General features: G+C 37.0%; 1 protein-coding gene across 1 annotated transcript; it reads left to right on the top strand.

Annotated features, from left to right (window-relative positions):
• Nucleotides 1–2,738: 2,738 nt before the first annotated feature.
• LOC141718165 (uncharacterized) lies at nucleotides 2,739–6,120 on the top strand. Its single transcript, XM_074520546.1, has 6 exons — nucleotides 2,739–3,161; nucleotides 3,726–4,229; nucleotides 4,439–4,899; nucleotides 4,993–5,044; nucleotides 5,482–5,592; nucleotides 5,713–6,120. The coding sequence occupies exons 1-6, from the start codon at nucleotides 2,739–2,741 to the stop codon at nucleotides 6,118–6,120; spliced, it is 1,959 nt and encodes a 652-aa protein (XP_074376647.1).
• The last annotated feature ends 16,334 nt before the right edge of the window (nucleotides 6,121–22,454 follow it).

Here is a 22,454-nt window from a genome sequence, read left to right on the forward strand (position 1 = left end):
TTTTACCCGTATATCTCACAACCCATAATCTTTTTAATATGGAAAATCGAGTTAGTGATTCATCGACATGATGCAGTACTTCGGTTTTTTTCCCGTATATCACACAACCCGAAATCTCGCAAATCCTAAACCAAGTTAGAGATTCATCGACATGATGCAGTACTTCGGTTTTTTCCCGTATATCACACAACCCGAAATCTCACAAATCCTAAACCGAGTTAGTGATTCATCGACATGATGCAGTACTTCGGTTTTTTTCCCGTATATCACACAACCCGAAATCTCGCAAATCCTAAACTGAGTTAGAGATTCATCGACATGATGCAGTACTTCGGTTTTTTTCCCGTATATCACACAACCCGAAATCTCGCAAATCCTAAACCGAGTTAGATATTCATCGACATAATGTAGTACTTCGGTTTTTTTCCCGTATATCACACAACCCGAAATCTCGCAAATCCTAAACCAAATTAGTGATTCATCGACATGATGCAGTACTTCAGTTTTTTTCCTCTATATCACACAACCCGAAATCTCGCAAATCCTAAACCGAGTTAGAGATTCATCGACATGATGCAGTACTTCGGTTTTTTCCCGTATATCACATAACCCGAAATCTCGCAAATCCTAAATCGAGTTAGTGATTCATCGACATGATGCAGTACTTCAGTTTTTTTCCCCGTATATCACCCAACCCGAAATCTCACAAATCCAAAATCGAGAAAAAGATTCATCGACTTGATGAATTAATCCGATTTTTTACCCGGAAATCACACAACCCGAAATTTCGAAAATCCTAAATCGAGTTAGAGATTCATCGACTTGATGAATTAATCCGATTTTTAACCCGGAAATCACACAGCCCGAAATTTCGAAAATGCTAAACCAAGTTAGAGATTCATCGTCTTGATGAATTAATCCGATTTTTTACCCGAAAATCACACAACCCGAAATTTCAAAAATCCTAAACCGAGTTAGTGATTCATCAACATGATGCAGTAATTCGGTTTTTTACCCATATATCTCACAACCCGTAATATTTTTAATATGGAAAACCGAGTTAGTGATTCATCGACATGATGCAGTACTTCGGTTTTTTTCCCGTATATCACACAACCCGAAATCTCGCAAATCCTAAACCGAGTTAGTGATTCATCGACATGGAAAACCGAGTTAGTGATTCATCGACATGATGCAGTACTTCGGTTTTTTTCCCGTATATCACACAACCCGAAATCTCGCAAATCCTAAACCGAGTTAGTGATTCATCGACATGATGCAGTAATTCGGTTTTTTACCCTTATATCTCACAACCCGTAATCTTGTTAAAATGGAAAACCGAGTTAGTGACTCATCGACATGATGCAGTTATTCGGTTTTGCTCCCATATATCACACAATTCGAAATCTCGAAAATCCTAAACCGAGTTAGAGATTCATTGATTTGATGAATTAATCCGATCTTTTACCCGGAAATCACACAACCCGAAATTTCGAAAATCCTAAACCGAGTTAGAGATTCATCGACTTGATGAATTAATCCGATCTTTTACCCGAAAATCACACAAACCGGTACTCAAAATTTAAGATAAAATTACAATCATTGAGCTTTAATTATGTCTGAACAACTGCATAGTGAAATTAGGTCGTTCCTCGCTTATCATCTCATCGACTCTCTTACTCTCTTACTCTCTGCTTCATCACAGAGGCGGCTCCCTCCTTTTACTCACCTCCGTTATAGGTAATTCCACCTACTCAACCTACGTTATTTCTAGTGTTTCTGGTGTTTAAGCCTTCAATTTTATATGTGAGCTCCTCCGTTTAGTAATTTGGGGACTATATTTTACTTGAATTTATGTGTGCTTTGGATATGTGTTTAAATTGTAGCTCAACTCATCTAGCTCAACTCATCTATAGTTTAATTTGTGTTTAATTTGTAGCTTAACTAATCTAGGTCAACTAATCTGTAGTTTAATTTCTGTTTAATTTTTAGTTTTATTTGTGTTTAATTTTTAGTTTAATTTGTGTTTAATTTGTAGCTCAACTCATTTAGATGTAGTTTAATTTGTGTTTTTATAGTTGCAGTTTTTGTAGTTATGTAATGTTTTTGTAGCTCAATGTTCTCTGCTCAACTCATTGCAGTTTAATATAGTTGTTAGTTTTTGTAGTTATGTTATGTTTTTGTAGCTCAATGTTATATTTGTGTTAGATGTTTTTGCTTATCATTGCTCAATGTACATCTCTGCTCTGTTTTTGGAGTTGCAGGTTTGACCATATCATTGCTCTGTTATGTTAGTGTAGATGCAATTTTTGTAGTTGTGTCGTTTTGACCATGTCTCCAATAAAAGGATTCATCTTATTTGACCATGTCGTTTTTGTAGTTGTGTCGTTTTGACCATATCATTGTGCCATTTCTCTTTTTCAGTTTGTTCAAGTCAAAAGATGGATAGATCATGGTTAAAAGCTGATAGAAGAACAAAAGAGTTTAAGAAAGGAGTGGACGATTTACTGATGTTTGCATTTGAGAATGGTTATAACGAAGACAAAATAAGTTGTCCCTGCTTAAAGTGCGCACACAGCAAATCTTGGAAAGCTCGGATTGTTAAAAATCATCTTTTCAAATATGGCATTGATGAAACTTATACACGTTGTATATGGCACGGGGAGCCAAATCCGGTAGAAAGTCTTGCATAGGAGGAAAGTGACTCCTCTGGATCTGTTAACCAAGCGTACACAGGAATGGGTGAAGCTGACGAAGATGATGATGATTTCTCTTCAGATTCTTCAGATTTCATCAATCACGTGGAAGCTGAGCATGAACCTCTTTATCCGGGTTGTGAGAATTACAGTAAGATGAAAGATTTGGTTAAGTTATTCAACTTGAAGGTGAAGCATGGTATGTCTGATTCATGTTTTTCTGATGTTCTTTTATTGATTGGGACTTTGCTTCCGGATGGCAACAATATCCCTTCTTCTTTCAATGAAGCAAAGAAAACCTTATGTGCATTAGGAATGGGGTATGAGAAGATACATGCATGCCCGAATAATTGTCTCTTATATCGTGGGCAGATAGATGAAGATGAGACAACTTGTTGTATATATAAGGCCTCTAGATGGAAATTGAATAAGAAAGGAGAAGAACAGGAAGGAGTCCCTGCAAAGGTTTTATGGTATTTTCCGTTGATACCAAGAATAAGAAATTTGTTCAACACACCTCAGATTGCAAATGACATGACCTGGCACGAGACGGAGCGAGAATAGGATGGTAAACTAAGGCATCCGGCTGACTCGCAAACATGGAAAAATGTCGATCAAGAGTGGCCTGATTTTGCATCAGAGAGTATGAACCTTCAGTTGGCTTTATCCTCCGATGATTTCAATCCTTTTCATGGCAACCGTACTGAATATTCAAGTTGGCCTGTTTTGCTATCGGTTTACAACCTTCCACCTTGGCTCTGTATGAAAAGAAAGTATATTATGCTTTGCTTGTTAATATCAGGACCGACTGAGCCTGAAAATGATATCGACGTGTTCTTGCAACCACTTATAGAAGATCTGCAAGAGTTGTGGCGTGGGAAACAAGTGTATGACGCATATAAATAAGAGACTTTCTGACTAAGGGGGATATTATTATGGACGATAAGTGATTATACGGCCTTGGGGAACTTGTCAGGAAATGTAATTAAAGGGTATAATGCTTGTACTGTTTGTGTTGACAATACAAAGGCTACTAGGCTTGTTCATTATCGGAAGACGGTGATTATGAGGCATAGGAGGTGGTTGCCCCATCTTCATCCGTATAGAAAACAAAAATTAGCTTTTGATAACACTGTTGAGAAGGGTGTTGCTCCAATTCCGTTAACTGGTGAGCAAGTTCTTGGAAGAGTATATCATCTAAGGGACCATATCTTTGGTAAGACACAACGCCAACCTCGATGGAAGAAAGGTGAAGCTCGACCAGTTTGGAAGAAGGTATTTATATTCTTCCAACTTGAGTATTGGAAGTTTTTGCCGGTGAGGCATGTTCTCGATGTGCATCACATCGAGAAAAATATATGTGAATCTTTGCTCGGAACTTTGCTAAAGATTTCTGGAAAGACAAAAGATAGGGAGACTGTCCGTCTTGATATGGCTGACATGGGAATAAGAACGGAGCTGAGGCCAAAAACTCCCGGAAAGAAAGAGAAGGTACCTTTGGCTTCATGGAACTTATCAAATGCAGAAAAGGAGGTAGTTTGCTCATCCTTTCTTCAGATGAAGTTACCGGATGGATTTTATTGAAATATCAATAATCTTGTTAATATGGAAAACTTCGGCTTGTTGGAATGAAATCTCATGATTGCCACACAATATTGCATCATTTGCTTCCAATTTCGATTCAGTCAGTACTACAAAAGCAAGTCAGGTGCACAATAATAAGGTTTTGCCTATTTTTCAAGGCAATTTGCAGTAAAGTCATCGATGTAGATAAATTGGAAAATATGCAATCTCAGTTGGTGGAAACATTATGCCAGCTAGAAAAACACTTTCCCCCTTCGTTTTTTGATGTGATGATCCATCTCTCAATTCATCTTGTGAGAGAGGTTAAGCTATGCGGGCCAATCTTTCTTCGTTGGATGTATCCTTTCGAGAGATATATGAAGGCGTTTAAGGGATATGTACGCAACCCTGCTCATCCCGAAGGCTGTATTGCAGAGGCATATGTTGCCGAGGAGGCCGTTGAATGTTTGGTCTATTTTGAAGAAGCTACCATAGGTTTGCCAAAAAAGGGTAGGGATGAGCAAAATGGAATAACCAGACCTCTATCCGGTGCGACAATCATAAAGCCGAGCAACGAGGACTTGCAACTTGCACACATATGTTTTCTACAAAATAGCAATGACATCAGGCCATATTTTGAGTAAGTAACTAACTTGTGTGTGTGTATTTTGTTATTCATTTATTTTCAGCCTTTTCATGATTCACTATTAAAGTAATTTTTTTTTACTTGTAGTGAACATATGGCATCTTTGATGGAAAGATACCCGCAGCATGAAAATGACCAAGTATGGCTAAAAAGCAAGCAAAATGATCAATTCCCCGAATAATTCAAGAAAAAGGTAAGATTTATATTAGTCTTTTTATTACTACTTTTATGTCGTCCTAATTAAAATGTAAGTGACAACTAATATAGGAACTCAAAAAATTCCAATAACAATTTAAAACACAGCCCTCTTTTTAATTACTAATTGCGTTGGACTTCCACATGATTTTTGAGCATGAGTCAAAAAAATCTAAATCCAAGTACAAGTATTATCTGCATATTTATATAGTCCTTGCTTAAGGATTTATCGGTATAGGAGGGTGTAAAATATATCTTTAATACTGGAGTAACTCATTTCATTTACTTTAAAAGTAGCTTAATTATAAGTATATACTCAAACTCCATATTATAATATTATAATTATATTATAACTAGTATAAATAATATGTTTTTGGACAGATTGAAACAGAATGGCTCCATGATCATAATGGCATAACTGATGAGATAAGGTGGATTGCAGAAGGGCCTAACAAGAATGTTCCTACATTCAGCGGTTATAGAATTAACGGTGTTAGTTATAGCACCAAGGATCGCGATGATAATTGACAAGTCCAGTGTAGTGGTGTTTCTGTTGTTGCTGATACATTGATGCTTGTTGAAAAAGATAACACTGTTGAACATACTGCACAGACCTATTACGGAGTTATAACAAGTATATGGGAGTTAGACTATAATAAATTCAGGGTCCCTATATTTCGTTGTAATTGGGTAGATATTAACAAAGGGGTAAAGGTCGATGACTTGGGATTTATATTGGTTAATTTGAACAAATTAGTATTTGTAAATGATCCTTTCGTGCTAGGAAAACATGTTAAGCAAGTTTGCTACATTATTGATCCTCTTGAGAAATTCTGGTCTGTGGTGTTAAAGCTACCAGAAAAGAACTTTCATGACCACTCTGATGAGGAAAATGATGGCTCTGTAGAAATAGAACTTGAGAATGAGCTACAAACGCCCCAGTTCCCAAATATTGATGAACATGATGATGAAAACGCTAGTTATATGCGAGAGGAAGAAAAATGGATTCAGCTTCCATGATGGTAATATATAGGATTATTTATACAGCTTTGAATCCTTTTACTGCTCACTTGTCATTTTCTTATAGGTGAAACTCATATTATATATCTACATGTACTTCTGCTCAACCCCTTGATGAGATTACTTTTGCCGTGGTAAAATCATCATCTAGTTGACTTTGAGTTTGTTTGGTTATAATAGATGATGATTTTATCATAGCAAAAATAATCATTCGACGGACAAACACATAGGAATATTATGGCTTGCTTGGAGACAGGAGGCCGACTGGAGATATGTTTATTATTGCAAATGATAAAATTATACAATTTGTGGTATCAAACTTCTAGTCTTAAGGTTAATGTTATATTCTCTATATATACAGATTTACTTGGCGTCGGTCATAACACAAGTCCTTCAAAACTGTGGCTAAGCAGCATGCAACTTAGCAAAGCCAAGCCACGAGAATTGTCTACCCATTTTCATTTTAACATTCATTGTTGTTTTTGGAAGTCTTTGTCGAAACAGCTCTGTTTGAGTTCCAATTTGATTTGAATTTCTTGTCCAATTCATGTACTGATTACTAAATTTATTGATGTGGTTTGCTACTCTGTTAGAATTTGTTTACAATTCCGCTTTGACCATTTCTAGTTTGTTGTTGGTTGGTTAATCTATGGACTGGATTTTGGTGGTATGTTGGTGTTCGGTTTGTGTAACTGGGATGTGACGTATACAAGTCAATTTTTTTCTATCTTCATTAAACATACAACAGTTTATTATGACAATATCCTAAACCGTCTTCTAAACGTGAAATTCAAACAACCATATCCTAAACTGTTGTATGAAACACATTATTTCACGGTATCAATAACCATTGTCTATGAAGTTTGCATTAGATAATGGTATTTAAACTCTGTTGTCTGATATTCAGTAAAACGTTGGTTTCTATAAACTATTGTCTAACTTGCACAACGTTTTTGCCAAACATCATCGTCTTATGATGGAAATGAATTTATATACATACAACATGTGGACACCATTGTTGTAAAGCGTTCTAAATAATAGAGCCTCAAAGAACTGTTGTGTCAATATATCAAAGCATGCAACTTAGACAATAGTGTGTAGAATCAGCTATAACTGTTATTATACGACAATCAGGACAACTATTTTTTAATTATAAAGAAAAGCCCGTTGTTTCTATTTTCGGGACGACGGGTTTCTTCTCAACCGTTGTCTGATAACAGTTGTAGGAGATTGAATTTCTTGTAGTGCATGTCAAGATCTATATATTTTAGTGATATGACAAAAATTTTAGAATAAAATAAATATATTTGGTTTGTTTTTTTAACAGTCAACTAGTAAATTGGCCAATGCTTCTAACTAGTGTTTAATCCCATATTGATGTTTCAATATTTTTAAAAATATTAATGAATGATCCAACCATACGGATGTCAAAATAGTTAAAATTTAAATATTCAAATTACTTACATTTTTCCATGAACTTTTTTTTTGACAATTTTCATATCCGTATGGTTGGATTATAATTTAAAACAAATACAAAATAAATTGAAACTCAAACTATAATTATTAATTGAACGATAAATATCTAACTACCATAATAATCTTTTTTGCAAAAACTAAAATATAAATTTAGTGTAAATTTTATTCTATATTTTTTCCAGAAATTTTTCGCCATTTTTAAAAATAATTCGACCGAAATCGGTTGAATTTAGTACAAAATTCGTTGGCGGGAAAATTTCCTCCATTTTTTGGCAAGACTAAATTCGACCGAATGCGGTTGACTTTAGGAGCACGCCTAAACTGAACCGTATACGGTTGTATATAAATACGGTTGTATTTATTCAATTGTAATTAGTAAGGCTAAATTTGACCGAATGCGGTTGAATTTAGGAGCACGCCTAAACTCAACCGTATACGGTTGTATTTATTCGGTTGTAATTAGTACTAAATTCGACCGTGTAAATACGACCGTATTTAAATACGACCGTATGCGGTTGTATTTAGCCGCACCCTTAATTTCAACCGAAAACGGTTGAATTTGATGTCGGTTATATTTGTGCAGTTGTATTTAGCCTTGTTTTCTGTGCAACATTTGAATTTGGAAGGATGCGAATATTTGAAAGAATTGCCAGTCAGTTGGAAAATTAACAAAGTTGGACCGCATGAATGTGAATAGTTGTTTAAGCCTAACACGATTGCCTGAGCCCAATGTACAATTGACTACTCTCAGTTTTCTGGATATAAGCGGGTGCGAAAATCTGAAACAATTGCCGGAGCCCGGAGCAATTGGGTGATATGAAAGGTTTAAAGGAGCTTAATGTAAGTTGTACAGCACTTGAGCAACTTCTAGATTCAATTGCTCACTTGAAGAAATTGATTCATTTGGAATTGTACGGTTGCACGAAGCTTAAAAGGTTACCTGAGCAATTTGGGAACATGGAGGGCTTGCAGGAATTTTATGCATCAGGGAGTGGAATCGAACAACTGCCCAACTCATTTTCAAACCTCTCTAAATTGGCCTGCCTGAATTTAGAGGAGTGCACAGACCTTACGAGCCTTCCGAACAGAATTTGGAAGTTAAAGTGTCTACAAATGATAAATCTGGTCGATTGAAAGAAGCTTAAAAGGTTACCTGAGCAGTTTGGAAACATGGAAGGCTTGGAGACATTTGATGCAACTTTCAGTGCAATTGAACAGCTTCCAGACTCGTTTTCAAACCTTCGTAATTTGGCCGATCTGAAGTTACGTGTCTGCAAATACCTTACTAGTCTTCCAAATAGTTTAGGGCAGATGCAATCTTTAAAAGAGCTTGAGGCATCTTTTACAGGGATTGAAGAATTACCGGATTCTATTGGACAACTGCCTAAGATACAACGTTTGGATTTCGGAGGGTGCGAGAAGCTTAATTATGTGCCTGATAGCATCCGTAATCTTACATCACTGGAGAGGTTATGTCTTGAACACAAGGATGAAAGAATGATTGAGTTGTCCGATGCTGTAAATAATCCGAATTTGAAGTATCTGGTTGTGAGATGTAATATAAGAGTATGGCTGCCCGTGATTCTTAGTTTTTCTTCACTGAGAACATTAGACCTTCATGATGAGGGCCCGAGTCTTTCTCAATCCGAATCCTTTAGTTTTTCTAAGCTTTTCAATCTTAATTCTCTTAAGTTGACCAATTGTACATAACCACACTTCACTAGAACAAGTACCCGATCTAAAATATTGTCTTCAAAGTCTTAAAGTTTGTGATTGTGAAAAACTACAAGATCTGCCAGATCTGTCAATGTGCCGACGTTTACATGAACTGGTTTTCAGACGTAACCGCAGGGCTTTCGAACTGAAGGAAACTCACCTTAAGGTTGGTTAGTACTGGTCTCTCTATTGCAATGATATATACATACCACTTATTTTAATCTATCTACATTTCTCTTTGATGTTACAGCTAGATGTATTCGGATTCGGGAACCTATTTCCAGGATTTGGTTCATTTAAAGCTAGTCTAGACAACAGAGAGATCCTAGAATGGTTCGAGCATAAAAACAGCAGCGGTTGTAAATTATCTTTTGATATTCCATCAATCTTGGGAGATAAATTCGCCGGTGTCGCGTTCTGGTTTGTTTGTAAGTACATTGATGTTTTACACGTGCGATATCCAGCATCTCCGGATATCGAAACATTAATTACAAACAAAACAGAGGGTGGTACAAAACATATCTAAACTTTCAGGGGAGGAATCCCTTTTACTGGGGAGGGTGACGTTGTGCGATGCGTAAACCGAGATGAAATCTCAGTAAAGAGAGGAGACAAGATTGAAAATGTGCGGGGCTCATATTACTAGTACTACTAATCTTTTAACAAGTAAAGCGGCTTTATTTTTTATTCTTAATCACGTATGACATATTTTTGTTCGAAGTTCAAAACAGTTGCTATATGTCTTGTTAATTATTTATTTGAAATCTTCTTTTTTGTTAATTTTTCTTATCTTGTTAGTTGTTTTTTATTTGTAAATTACAACAATTTTACCCGATATTATCAAGTTCGTTCTGAGGTTAAAAACATTCTGTTATGCTACCAAGTACAGCTGAAGCTAGTGAGCCAAAGTCAGTATCAACAAATTAGAGAATGATAGAGAATGACAGGCTGTCAAGAGAGAATGACAGGCTGTCAAGTTTGTTGTGCTGTCATTTCAGTATAGATATGTTTGTGTGGCTGTTATCTCTTAGTTAGTTAGAAATTTTACATACTCTCCTCTCTCTTGCTTCTCTCTCCTTTCAACCTCTTGTAATCTCAATCAAGTATGTAACTGATATAATTTCTTTGTTGTTTATTTTTGCATAGATGTTCATTACAGTGTGATTAACTCTGTGTCATGGTATCAGAGCATCACTAGATCTTGTTCACGCTCTTCGTTGTTGTTTCTTCATCATCATCATCGTCTCTGCTAAGTAGTTCGAAATGATTTCAGATTTGTTCTTCGCACTGTTGCAAATCAATTAGCTTTATCTAATTTAGCTTATCAATTTGACTGATTTCATATGAATCGTAAATCCTATTCTGCTGCAGTCGCTTCGAATATCAATCATCTAATGGCGAATACTCAAAACGCATCTACTTCTACTGCATCTGCTTCCGCAATAACTGTTATCGATGCCTATCATCCATATTTCTTGCAGAGTTCTGATAATCCAGGTATCGCCCTTGTTACTCAGTCTTTTACTGCCCAAAATTACCTGCAATGGAGTCGTTCTGTTAAATTGGCTCTATCTGCTAAGAACAAGTTAGGCATGATTGATGAATCGTTAGTGAAACCTGCTAGTAATTCAGCTATGTATGCGTTTTGGCATCGTTGCAATGACATGGTATTGTCATGGTTGTTAAACTCAATTTCAAGTGATATTCGAGATAGCGTTGTTTATTTCAGCACTGCACAAGAGATTTGGGATGATCTATCAGTTAGATTTTCTCAAGGAAATGTTCCTAGAATATTTCAACTTAAAAAAGAGTTACAGCTGTTACTCAAGGATCTATGTCTATCACTGCCTACTTCACCAAGCTTAGAACTCTCACAGATGAATTGAATGCTTTATCACCTATTCCTAAGTGCATTTGCCCTCAAAACTCTTGTACTTCTGGTGTTAATGGAAAACTAGAAGCTTATGAACAACTTAACAATCTCAGTCAGTTTCTTATGGGGCTGAATGATGTGTTTACGAGTATAAGGGGTCAAATGCTCATTATGCAACCTTTACCAACCTTGAGTCAAGCCTACTCACTTTTGCTTCAAGAGGAAAATCAAAGAGCTTCTCCTCCTGGTGTTGTTGTTGAAAACATGGCTATGAATGTCAAGTTTCCACATCAGAGGACCAAGCAACCAACTCAAATCAATCCTAAGAAAATTATGGACACATCTGCTATATGTGACTATTGCCATAATCCTGGACATTCTCAGGATAAGTGTTTTTTTCTCCATGTTTATCCTGATTGGCAAAGGCTACACGGTAAGCCTAAGCCTAAGCTCAGATCTGGTGGTAATGTAGTCAAACAGGCCGCTCAAGTGACTGTTCAAGCAGATGTTCAAGTAACTGCTAAGTCCAGTAATAGCAATGATGTATCTGCACAACATATTTTCTCTGATGCTCAGTGTGAGCAGATTGCTAAGATGATTCAATCAAGTATTAAAAACATTGGCCCGTGGAGCTCTTCACATCTATCAAGTACTATATGTAGTGTCTCCTCCTCTCATAATGCCTACAATGTGCAAACAAAGTCTTCTATTACTTGGATAATAGATTCAGGAGCCACTGATCACATTGTATCAAATGCGTCTTTACTTCATAATTCTAAAATTCTTAATTCTGCTCTACATTTACCTAATGGTACTACAACCCAAATTACACATATTGGTGATGTGGTTTTGTCCAATCACATTGTTCTTACTGAAGTCTTGTGTGTACCTTTATTTCAATATAATCTCATTTCCATATCCAAACTGACAGCAAATTCTTCTGTCTCTATTTTATTCTCCAACAAATCCTGTATTTTCCAGGACCATTCCCAGAATCAGATGGTAGAGATTGGTAGAGCAGATGCTGGTCTCTACACACTCTCAAATGCTCAGAGTAATCAATGTGCCAGAATTCATGTTGAACCTTCCTTGGAGGCCCAGATCTGGCATGCTAGACTTGGTCATCCAGCTGCTCTTATTCTTAATAAGCTCTCTGTTATTCCAGTCGTAAATATATCATCTTTTACCACATGTGATGTATGTCTAAGGGCCAAACATCATAGATTACCCTTTCCTACTTCTCATAATCATACATATGCTTTGTTGATCTTATTCACTGTGACTTATGGGGGCCCTATAAACAAAGCACTCATGGAAAGTGTAATCGATTTCTTACCATAGTTGATGAGTATTCAAAATGTACTTGGGTTTTTTTGGTGTTTGATAAATCTCAAGTGCCTCTATTATTACAAAATTTTATTGTATTAGTCAAAAATCAGTTTAAGGCACATGTGAAGATTGTTAGGTCCGATAATGGCACTGAATTTATAAACCATACTCTTCAAACATTTCTTGCATCTCAAGGTATAATCCATCATACTTCCTGTCCTTATACACCCCAACAGAATGGGGTGGTCGAGAGGAAGCATCAGCATATTCTAAATGTAGCTAGATCTCTTATGCTCCAAGCTTCTCTTCCTAAATAATTCTGGGGAGACTGCATTCTGACTGCTGTGCATCTGATCAATATGTTGCCTGTTCAACAATTGCATTTCAAATCACCATATGAATTGCTATACAATAAGCTTCCAGATTATCAATATATCAAAGTATTTGGCTGTTGATGCTACATTACTGATACTTCTGGTTCCAGTGATAAGTTCAATCCTAGGGGTCTTAAGTGTTTATTTCTTGGCTACCCTTTTGGTCAGAAAGGGCTCAAAGTTATGCACCTTGATACCAAAAGATGTTATGTATCTAGAGATGTAATGTTTGTTGAAAACATTTTTCCTTTTCAAACAATCTCTCACACTTCTGAATCTCCCATTCTTACTACAGCTGAGGCTACTTCCATGTCTGATTCTCCATTGCACTTCCCACCTATTTCTGTTGATATTGATAATGATACAAATGTCCCAACTGTTACCTGTAACTCTGCTCCTACATCTCCCGAGGTACCTAATTATGTTCCTCAGTATCTTGATGAACCTACTCAGATCATCTCCGTGCCCACTCAACCAGTCCGAACTAAGGTAGTTCCATCCAGGTTCAAGGACTATACAGGTCTGCCTTCTATTGTTGGTATCGGTGCTAGTACTAATAGTGCCTCCATCAATATGTGCATTTACCCCATACACAAATACATGTCGTACCATGTGTTTACTTCTCCTTATCGCCATTTTTTGGCAAATATCACTAACATCAAAGTTCCTTACACATATAAACAAGCAGCAAGTCACAAAGACTGGAATGAAGCTATGCTTGCTGAGATTACAGCCTTGGAGTCCCATCAGACTTGGGATATTGTTCCAAAACCTGTCAATAAAAAATATAGTAGATTGCAAGTGATTATTCAAAATTCAATACAAACCTGATAGAAATGTTGATAAGTATAAAGCTCGTGTTGTTGCCAAAGGGTTTACTCAAATAATTGGAGTGGACTATTTTGAGACCTATGTTCCTGTTGCTAAAATGACAACAGTTCGTGTTGTCTTAGCTCTTGTTGTAAAATTTAACTGGCACGTTCATCAAATGGATGTTAATAATGCGTTTTTACATGGGTGTCTTTCAGAAGAAATCTATATGAAGCTCCCTCCTGGATTTCAATATTTGTCTTCAGGTTCAAATTCTTTTCCTTCTGGTATTGAGTATGTATGCAGACTTAGGAAGTCAATATATGGTTTAAAGCAGGCTCCTCGAGTCTGGAATGACAAATTAGCTACAGCCTTAGTTCAATTTGGTTTCACTCAAGTTGCTTCTGATCATAGTTTGTTCACCTTCAAATTACTGTCAGAATTTGTGGTTGTTATCGTCTATGTGGATGATATTTTACTTACTGGGAATTCAGCTGATCTTATTGCCAAAGTTAAAGTTTTTTTTACATTCTCAGTTTAAAATCAAATATTTAGGGCCTATGAAGTATTTTCTTGGTCTTGAAATTGCACGTTCCACAACTGGTATCTTTGTAAGTCAAAGAAAATATGCACTTGACATACTCAATGATACTGGTCTCTCTGCTGTAAAGCCATCTGCTGTTCCTATGGAACAAAATCATAAATTGATTGATAATGATTCTCCGCTTCTACAGAATTCAGATATCGTTACTTACAGACGTCTTATTGGTCGTCTACTGTACTTGACCATTACTCGTCCAGACTTGTCATATGGTGTTCACATTTTATCTCAGTTTATCTCCTGTCCCAGGATTGATCATCTGACCGCTGCTTTCAAAATGGTTAAATACATTAAGGGTTCCCCAGGCCAAGGCCTGTTCTTTGCTGCTGATAACTCTCTACAGCTTCAGGCATTTTGTGATTCTGACTGGGGGGGTTGCCCTGATTCTAGAAGGTCTTTAACTGGGTATTGTGTTCTTCTTGGCAAATCTTTAATATCCTGGAAATGTAAGATACAGACTTCAATTTCTCGCTCCTCTGCTGAGGCCGAGTACCGTTCTATGGCAGATACTTGTTGTGAAGTGATATGGCTTGTTCAGTTGTTAAAGTCTCTTCAAGCTCCCAGCCCTCTGCCTATTCCTTTTTTCTGTGATAATAACTCAGCTATCCATATAGCATCCAACCCTATGTTTCATGAGCGGACGAAACACATTGAGATTGACTGTCACCTCGTTCGTGACAACGTGAAGGCTGGTCTAATTTCTCCTGTTCATGTGCGCACTGCTCTGCAACCGGCTGACATCTTCACCAAAGCATTACCATCTTATCAACTTCACTTGCTCCAGTCCAAGCTAGGTGTGACAAATTTGTTTGCCTCTACTACCTTGAGGGGGGATGTTATGCTACTAAGTACAGCTGAAGCTAGTGAGCCAAAGTCAGTATCAACAAATTAAAGAATGATAGAGAATGACAGGCTGTCAAGAGAGAATGACACGCTGTCAAGTTTGTTGTGCTATCATTTCAGTATAGATATGTTTGTGTGGCTGTTATCTTTTAGTTAGTTAGAAATTTTACATACTCTCCTCTCTTTTGCTTCTCTCTCCTTTCAACCTCTTGTTATCTCAATCAAGTATGTAACAGATATAATTTTTTTGTTGTTTATTTTTGCATAGATATTCATTAAGTGTGATTAACTTTGTGTCACATTCAAAACTAAGTTAGAGGGTGACAAACAGAGCTCTCTTGTTTAATATGCCTAAACCTTACAAATTCAAGTGTGGACTGTTGGTTTTATATACATAAGCTATCGAGAAAAACACCAATTACAGAAACAATACTTGTCCTTTTAGTTCTTGTATAGTGTATTCATTACAGAATTCATTCAACACTTTTTAAACTACCTCTCTAAGTCAATATTCTAAAAAATAATCAAATAGAAATTAAGTTAATATTTTTTATTGTGACATATATTTCTTTTACTAACTAACTTTGGATAGAAATATGATTGGGAAAACCAACCCAACTGAATTAAGTTGGGTATTTGAAAATAATTATCTTATTAGCATATTTGGATATTCGAAAATACCAGGTGCTGACTCTAAATATCAGATTATGGCCCTTTCGGTTACACTGACTTAAAACCAATACATGTGATTAATAGATAGTGTTTGTGTTAATATTTAAAAAATTTATTTATCACGTTTTATTATAATTTGAAATTATTTATATAATTATATAACAATTATAAATTTATAATAAAAATAATAGGATAATGTGATAGTAATTTAGTAAGATAGTATACTATATTTAGTAGTTTAGCTGATATATAACACTATTTATCTATATTTTAATAATAGGATAATATGTGATTTTAATTTAGTAGGATAAGTAGACTATGTATATAGTAGTTTAATAATTTAGTATTTTAACGGATATATAACACTATTTATTTATTTTTTTAATTAAAAAAATTAGGAAATAACAGTTGAACCAAATTTTACTTCATTCTGGTTATTATAGTATAGTATAGATTACTGTTTGAATAAATTATTAAGTCAGTAAAATTTCTTTAAATAAATAAAAATAAATAATTAGTGAAAATAATTATTTTAATTCATAAATTTTAAAGTAGAAAAATATGTGAAATATATATATATATATATGTTAGAAATTAAAATAAATAAAAAGTGAAAAAATTAAAAAAAATTGAAAAAAAATATGTGAACATCAAATTTTAATTTATTAACTTTTAAATCATAATTATATTATATATAATAATTTTACTTTTAAGTTGCTTACCAACTTTGCAACCAACTTTGCAAATAGGGCAATAATATCAGCTGCTAAAATTGGTGACACTTTTTACTATGCAAAGAGCTTGGCCGAGTTGGATTTTTTTTAAACTATTGTTCTAGTTGAGCTGAAGTTAGAATTCTGTAAACTTTTGCTAAGCTAAAATTTAAAAACTGCCAAAAAATTTGATTGTTTTTAGTCGAAAACTATAATAATGCTAAATAATTTGTTGTATAATAAAGTTTAAAAAAGTATTTACCATCAAATTTTAGAAGATTATTTAATTAAAATACTTATTAAATATGATAAAATTTTGAGAATTAATTATAATTTTTATTTTTAAATTACAAATAGATTGAATTGTGATAGATACTTCATATTTTTTTTGCTAAATAAAAAAATACTTCATATTAATTTTAATAATTATTTAAAATCCAAATTAAATACTATGTTTTTTAAAAATAAAATTGTTTTTCATATCCCGGTTGAATTTCTACATTTAACTGCTACCAAATAAAGACCGTTAAGTCTTCTAACAGATTACAACTTATCAATATTTTTGATTGAAAAATCAATCAAATTTTGACGCATATCTTCTTATTTAGAAAATTCCTATAGTTTTTGCTAAGAGCATTAGCACTGGGCATCAATTCATTAATGGGCATGAGCAAGTCTATTAACAATTGATGGAGGGGTGGATGAACTAATGGCCCATTGAGGGGTGCATTTTACTTTTGGACTAAAGCATTTTATAAAGTCCATGCTCGGGTGCATACCAATATTCCAACAAATAGAATGTCAGTGAAATTTGCCAAAGAAATATATTGTCAGGGTGCAATTTATTGGGCTGGGAATGATTTTTAAGTTGCTGCTGCTTTCGATTTGATGTTGAAGCTGAGAAATTAAAAAGAATATTTGTGCCAGCTGGATGTGTAAGTGGTGTCGTATACTTCAGGTACTTTGGAGAATTCAACGGACGCTTGCATCTTGTTTGCTTTCACGACTTGATGACGGAAGAAGTGTTTTGTATCTATGAATTGGACAAAGATACTGAGAGCTGGTTTACATATGAACTGCTTGACATCTTTGTCCGCAAAGACTGTTGTGAAAGGGGTGTACAGCGGTTTTCAATAGCATTTTCGATATTGTTTGTTGCGAACTGAGAAAATGATGAAGATTCATTCAGTGTCATGACTATTCTTTGCATAGTTATTTCCTATAATTTTAATATCCGAGCTTCCATCATTGGAAAAAATGAACTTTCAGGGTTCTAATGCGTATCCCTGTGACAGAAACACTATTCAATAAAAGATATGTGATTTGGTTGTGAATGTATATTTATAAATATTCACATATTATCACGTTATTTGTATATTTAAATTGTGTTCTGTGACCAAGTTTTTATGTACAAGTGCAGCATTTGGAATACCTTTGTCTATAATCTATTGCTTATGTCATGCATTGTTTCCTTGGTAAACAATTTCAATTTTTTTCTGATACATCTTCTGGTGTTTCATCTCAAAAGGGTTCCGTTTTTTACATTTTTGCCCTTCAGAGGAAGTAGATGCATCAGTGGACCTCGCCCATCCTCAGAATTGTGTGGAGAAGAAAAGCATTGGAAACCGATGAGAATAACATGTTATATCAGATAATTAATGACTTTGAGTTTTCTCTTTTATTTATTTGTACCTTTTGTTAAAGATTGTATTGTTTGGAAATGCTTTTGACTTTTTAGTTAGCCCTGTGTGACTGTTTTGTTGTGATAACTCTTCGAGGCGGGGCTACTCCTTCGACGCCGTGCCTGAATTCTTCACCGCTGTGGAGGTGTAACTGTCGTGGGGCTCCTACAAAATAACACCGGAAGGGGGGTTTGGATCCTGCGGCGCCTCCGGTGTGAAAGTAAGAACTCACTTTTGGGGAAGATGAAGATATATAGGAATGTAGGGTGGTTGTGTGTGTATATGAGTGTGATAGAGTGATTAACCCCAAAACGTCACCTTCTTGGTCTCTTTATAGGCCAAGGATAGAGTTTTGGGGTTGGTACCTTTGAATCGTAACCAATGGTTCTAGGAGCGGAGGACACCTGCCTGGAGTGGATGCTTTACACGTGCCAGCACGGGACTGGCTGATGAATGTTCTGAGGATCCTCTGACACGTGCCCTGATTATTCCCATGATTGATGGGTGACAGCTGTCTCTATCATGTGCTTAGGCAAGTGCCTCACGTGCTGGGATTCCCCAAGATTGGGTTTGCGGGACTGGGCTAGTTAGGACTAGTAATGTGCGGGACTTGATTGAGTTAGGGGTCCGGGCCTGGTCCTTGCAGGAGCTGTATGTACTATCATGTGCCCCCCACTCCCTTATGAAGATTTTCTGGATGAGGGAGTATGGTTTGCTTTGTAGAAGAATTTGAGCTTTGCTTGCCCCCCAATCCGGATTGCATTGAGTTCACCCAATCAGGACTAGAAGAATTTGAGCTTTGTTTGTCTCTTAGTCCGGATTGCGTTGAGTTCAGCCAATCAGGATTAAGTTTGGTTGTCCTTGGAAGACTTTGAGCTTTTCTTGCCCCCAGTCCGGATTGCGTTGAGTTCAACCAATCAGGACTAAGGTTTGTTGTCCTCAGAAGAATTTGAGCCTTGCTTGTCCCCCCCATTCCGGATTGCGTTGAGTTCAGCCAATCAGGACTAAGGTTGGTTGTCCTTGAAAGAATTTGAGCTTTGCTTGCCCCTCAGTCCAGATTGTGTTGAATTCAACCAATCAAGAGTAAGGTTGGTTGTCCTGTTCGGGGGTCCGGGGTGGTGATTGAAGCGTTTTTATTTCCCCCCAATGATTTGAATTATTACAGCTGCAATTACTCAAGAGACGTGTAGTAATAATTGTCCTTATTAATCACTTTATATATATATATATATATTGCTATATATATATTTTTATTATGATGGACGGTCAGGATCAGGCCACGTGGCGTGGCCGTTCATCTTTCACCCCACCTATAAAAGCGGCCCTGCCCTCCTCCTTTATTTTTTACCCTTCTTCAACTTTTCACTTTCTTTTTTTTTCTTGTTCTCTTTTTGTGCTCGGTGTTTGGACGGATCTTTCGCTTTACTTTTTGCTGTGTTTTCAATGTATTATGCCCTATATTGTCTTCTCCTTCTGCATCTTGATTGTGCATATTGTTCTTGTGTTCTTGGGTTTTATATGTGTTTATATATCTGTGTGTATATGCGTTTATGTCATAGTTTGGTGTTTGATTTTGTTTTGGAAGTATTTTTGGGATTAGAGTTTTTATTGGTGTCCGGACATGAATGATGAGTCCGGAATTGTAGCTTTGTGTTTGGTTATATTTTATTTATGGTTTGTTGTGACTTGAGTCCGGGCTAGGTTTTTGGGTGTTTGGTGTTATAGGTTCTTTCTAGTCCGGAATTGTGTAGTGGGTTATGTTTTATTTTTGGTGTATGGGTTTATATTTGCTCTTGGGGTCCGAGTTTCCGTACTGGTTGCTCATAAATTCAATAAAATTGAACATAGGGTAGTCCAAACCGATATGATTGAAGATTCATAAATTGTAGTGATTACACTAACCTCTATCATTTGTTTTAGGTATATGGTCCAGACTAAAGTCCGTGCCAAAATTTCCTTCTCTTGCTACCCCGGACCTTCGGACTCCAATTCGAGTTCTGATTCAGATCGGACTGAGATGGGTAAGAAGGCTAGTACTCGGATTCCGGAGCTATCACCAAATTGACTGTCAGTAGGATTTACATTACAAAGAGCTAGGAGATTGAAAACAAATGGTACTATAGGAGTATAAGGTTCTATTATGCGAGGCAGCCAAATGTCGGTCCGGGGCCGTATGACCGGGCTGAGTTCGATAGGAGGTTTTGTGGTAGTATAGTTGCTAAGGAGCCTTATGAGTTATAGGACGAATATGCTGCCTTGGAGCATGCGGTTCAGGATCCTTCGATCTGAGCTGCCTTTCAATTGGATCCCCGGATTGAGTGGAGATGGTCGGAGCCCGGGGAGAGAATCTATCATAGAACGGCGGATGGTTTTGTTCCGGTCTGGCTGGATCATTTGCGGTCCGGGTGGAACCCTCATTGGCATCTCTTCCTCAAACATCTTTGTAAGTATGAATACAAGCTTTCCCCGATGTAGATAACTCCCAATGGGATAAAGTGGATTACCTGGTTCATTGCTTCCTACAACCAGTTTAAGGTTCATCCCACTTTTAAGCTTTGGCATCATATATTTAGTTTAGTTAGGTCTAGCCAGATGCCACTGTATGAGCTTCGGTTCCGGGATGCTGAGTGTGGCTACGGTTCTTCTTATAGGCCTGTTATCTAGCTGTTTTTGCTAAAGCATTGGAATGGAGAGTTGATAATGCTCAGGGGTCTGGACTTGCATTATCTCCCTCACATTGCTGCTAAGGGAGTCTGGACTCGGTTTCCTCGGGCAACTCTCCGGGGTGATGCAATCCGGTAAGTGTTTTTGTTTTGTGAGTGCTTGGGTTTCCAGTTAAACCGGGACATATTTATGATGCATAGAACTATACATCGGTTGGGATGTAAGTGTGTTGTTTGTAGTCCGGATTACTTGGTTTGCATGCCTTTTATTTGTGCCCATGTGACTTTGTCTTTTTGGATTTCCTGTGCTTATATTTTGCTTCCTTTTGTTTTGAAGGTCTTCCCTATTATAATCCGGACATGTCTTCTTCGGCTTACAGTGATGCCTTGAAGGGGTTAGGGAGTGCCTTAAAGCTCACTAAGAAAGCTTCAGTTGCTGGGTCCGGATCCAACACTTCCCCGGAGGAGGGATCTCAATATAACGCTGTTTCCAGGCCGGAGTCCGGAGAGCAGCAGAGGGATCCGGAGAAGGATGTTGAAGTGGAGATTGGTGATGAGTTCGCAAACTTGGAATAGTTTGAGCCTCTTGGTGAGGTTCGTGAGGTGGAGGTCACTCGGAGGAGGAAGAGGCTTCGGAGTGAAGGTTCGAAGCTTCCCCGGCGTGGGAAGGTTGATGTTGGTTCGGAGTTCGGAGTGGACAAGGGTAAGGGTGTGGCGGAGGAGCGTCCAGAGAGATCCAGTCCGGGGCTTGATTTGAAAGTTGCCCATTTCATGGCTGAGATTCCCTCGGCCGCCGACTGGAAGGAGATGAATGCCTCCAGTTTCGATTCCACGATGAAGGAATGTACTCATCTCTAGGGCCAGGTATGCAATGTTTCTTGGCTTTCTCCGTTTCTTCTATTTTTGCCTTGTAAATTTTTATGATGTTTGTAAATTTTTCTTTGTAGTTTGGTGGGTATATGGACGGGGCTGCTTGTCTTGCATATAATGAATTAAAAACCTCCCGGACCACAATTACTGACAAGAATACAGAGATTAGGCAATTAAGGGATCAAATCATTGTGAAGGATACTTCTCTGTCCGGGCTGAATAAGCATCTTAGCGATGTTACAACTGAGAATGCCGGAAAGGAAGCTGCTGACTTGAAATCGGATCTAGCTGAGCTCCAAAAGCAGATTACCGCTGTGAGACCGGAGTCGGAGGTCATCGAGGCGTATAAGAAGTTCGAGGAGTATGACATGGCCATTGCGAATGCTGGGGCTCCGGAGATTGGTCGCTGCTGGGTCATTGCCGAGAAACATATCAAGACTAATCTGGAGGCTAACTGGGATAGCTTTGTTGAAGAATTCATTAAGGCCAAACAGAATATCGAGGCTGGGCTCGGGGATCCGGAGCCTTTCGACAGTCCATGCCCCAATTTCCTTCCTCCAAATGCTCCAGATTCTTAACTTTTTATCTACACTGTGGAGTTGTTGTTGTTTTAAGACTTTTGATTTGTGATTGTAATATTTGTACTTAGCTCCGGCCTTTACTGGCCCGGTTAACTCTGTTATATCTTTGCAATGCTTTTGTTTGCTTTTAT

Source organism: Apium graveolens, chromosome 1 (assembly GCF_009905375.1).
Source record: "Apium graveolens cultivar Ventura chromosome 1, ASM990537v1, whole genome shotgun sequence".
Taxonomy (NCBI): Eukaryota; Viridiplantae; Streptophyta; class Magnoliopsida; order Apiales; family Apiaceae; genus Apium; species Apium graveolens.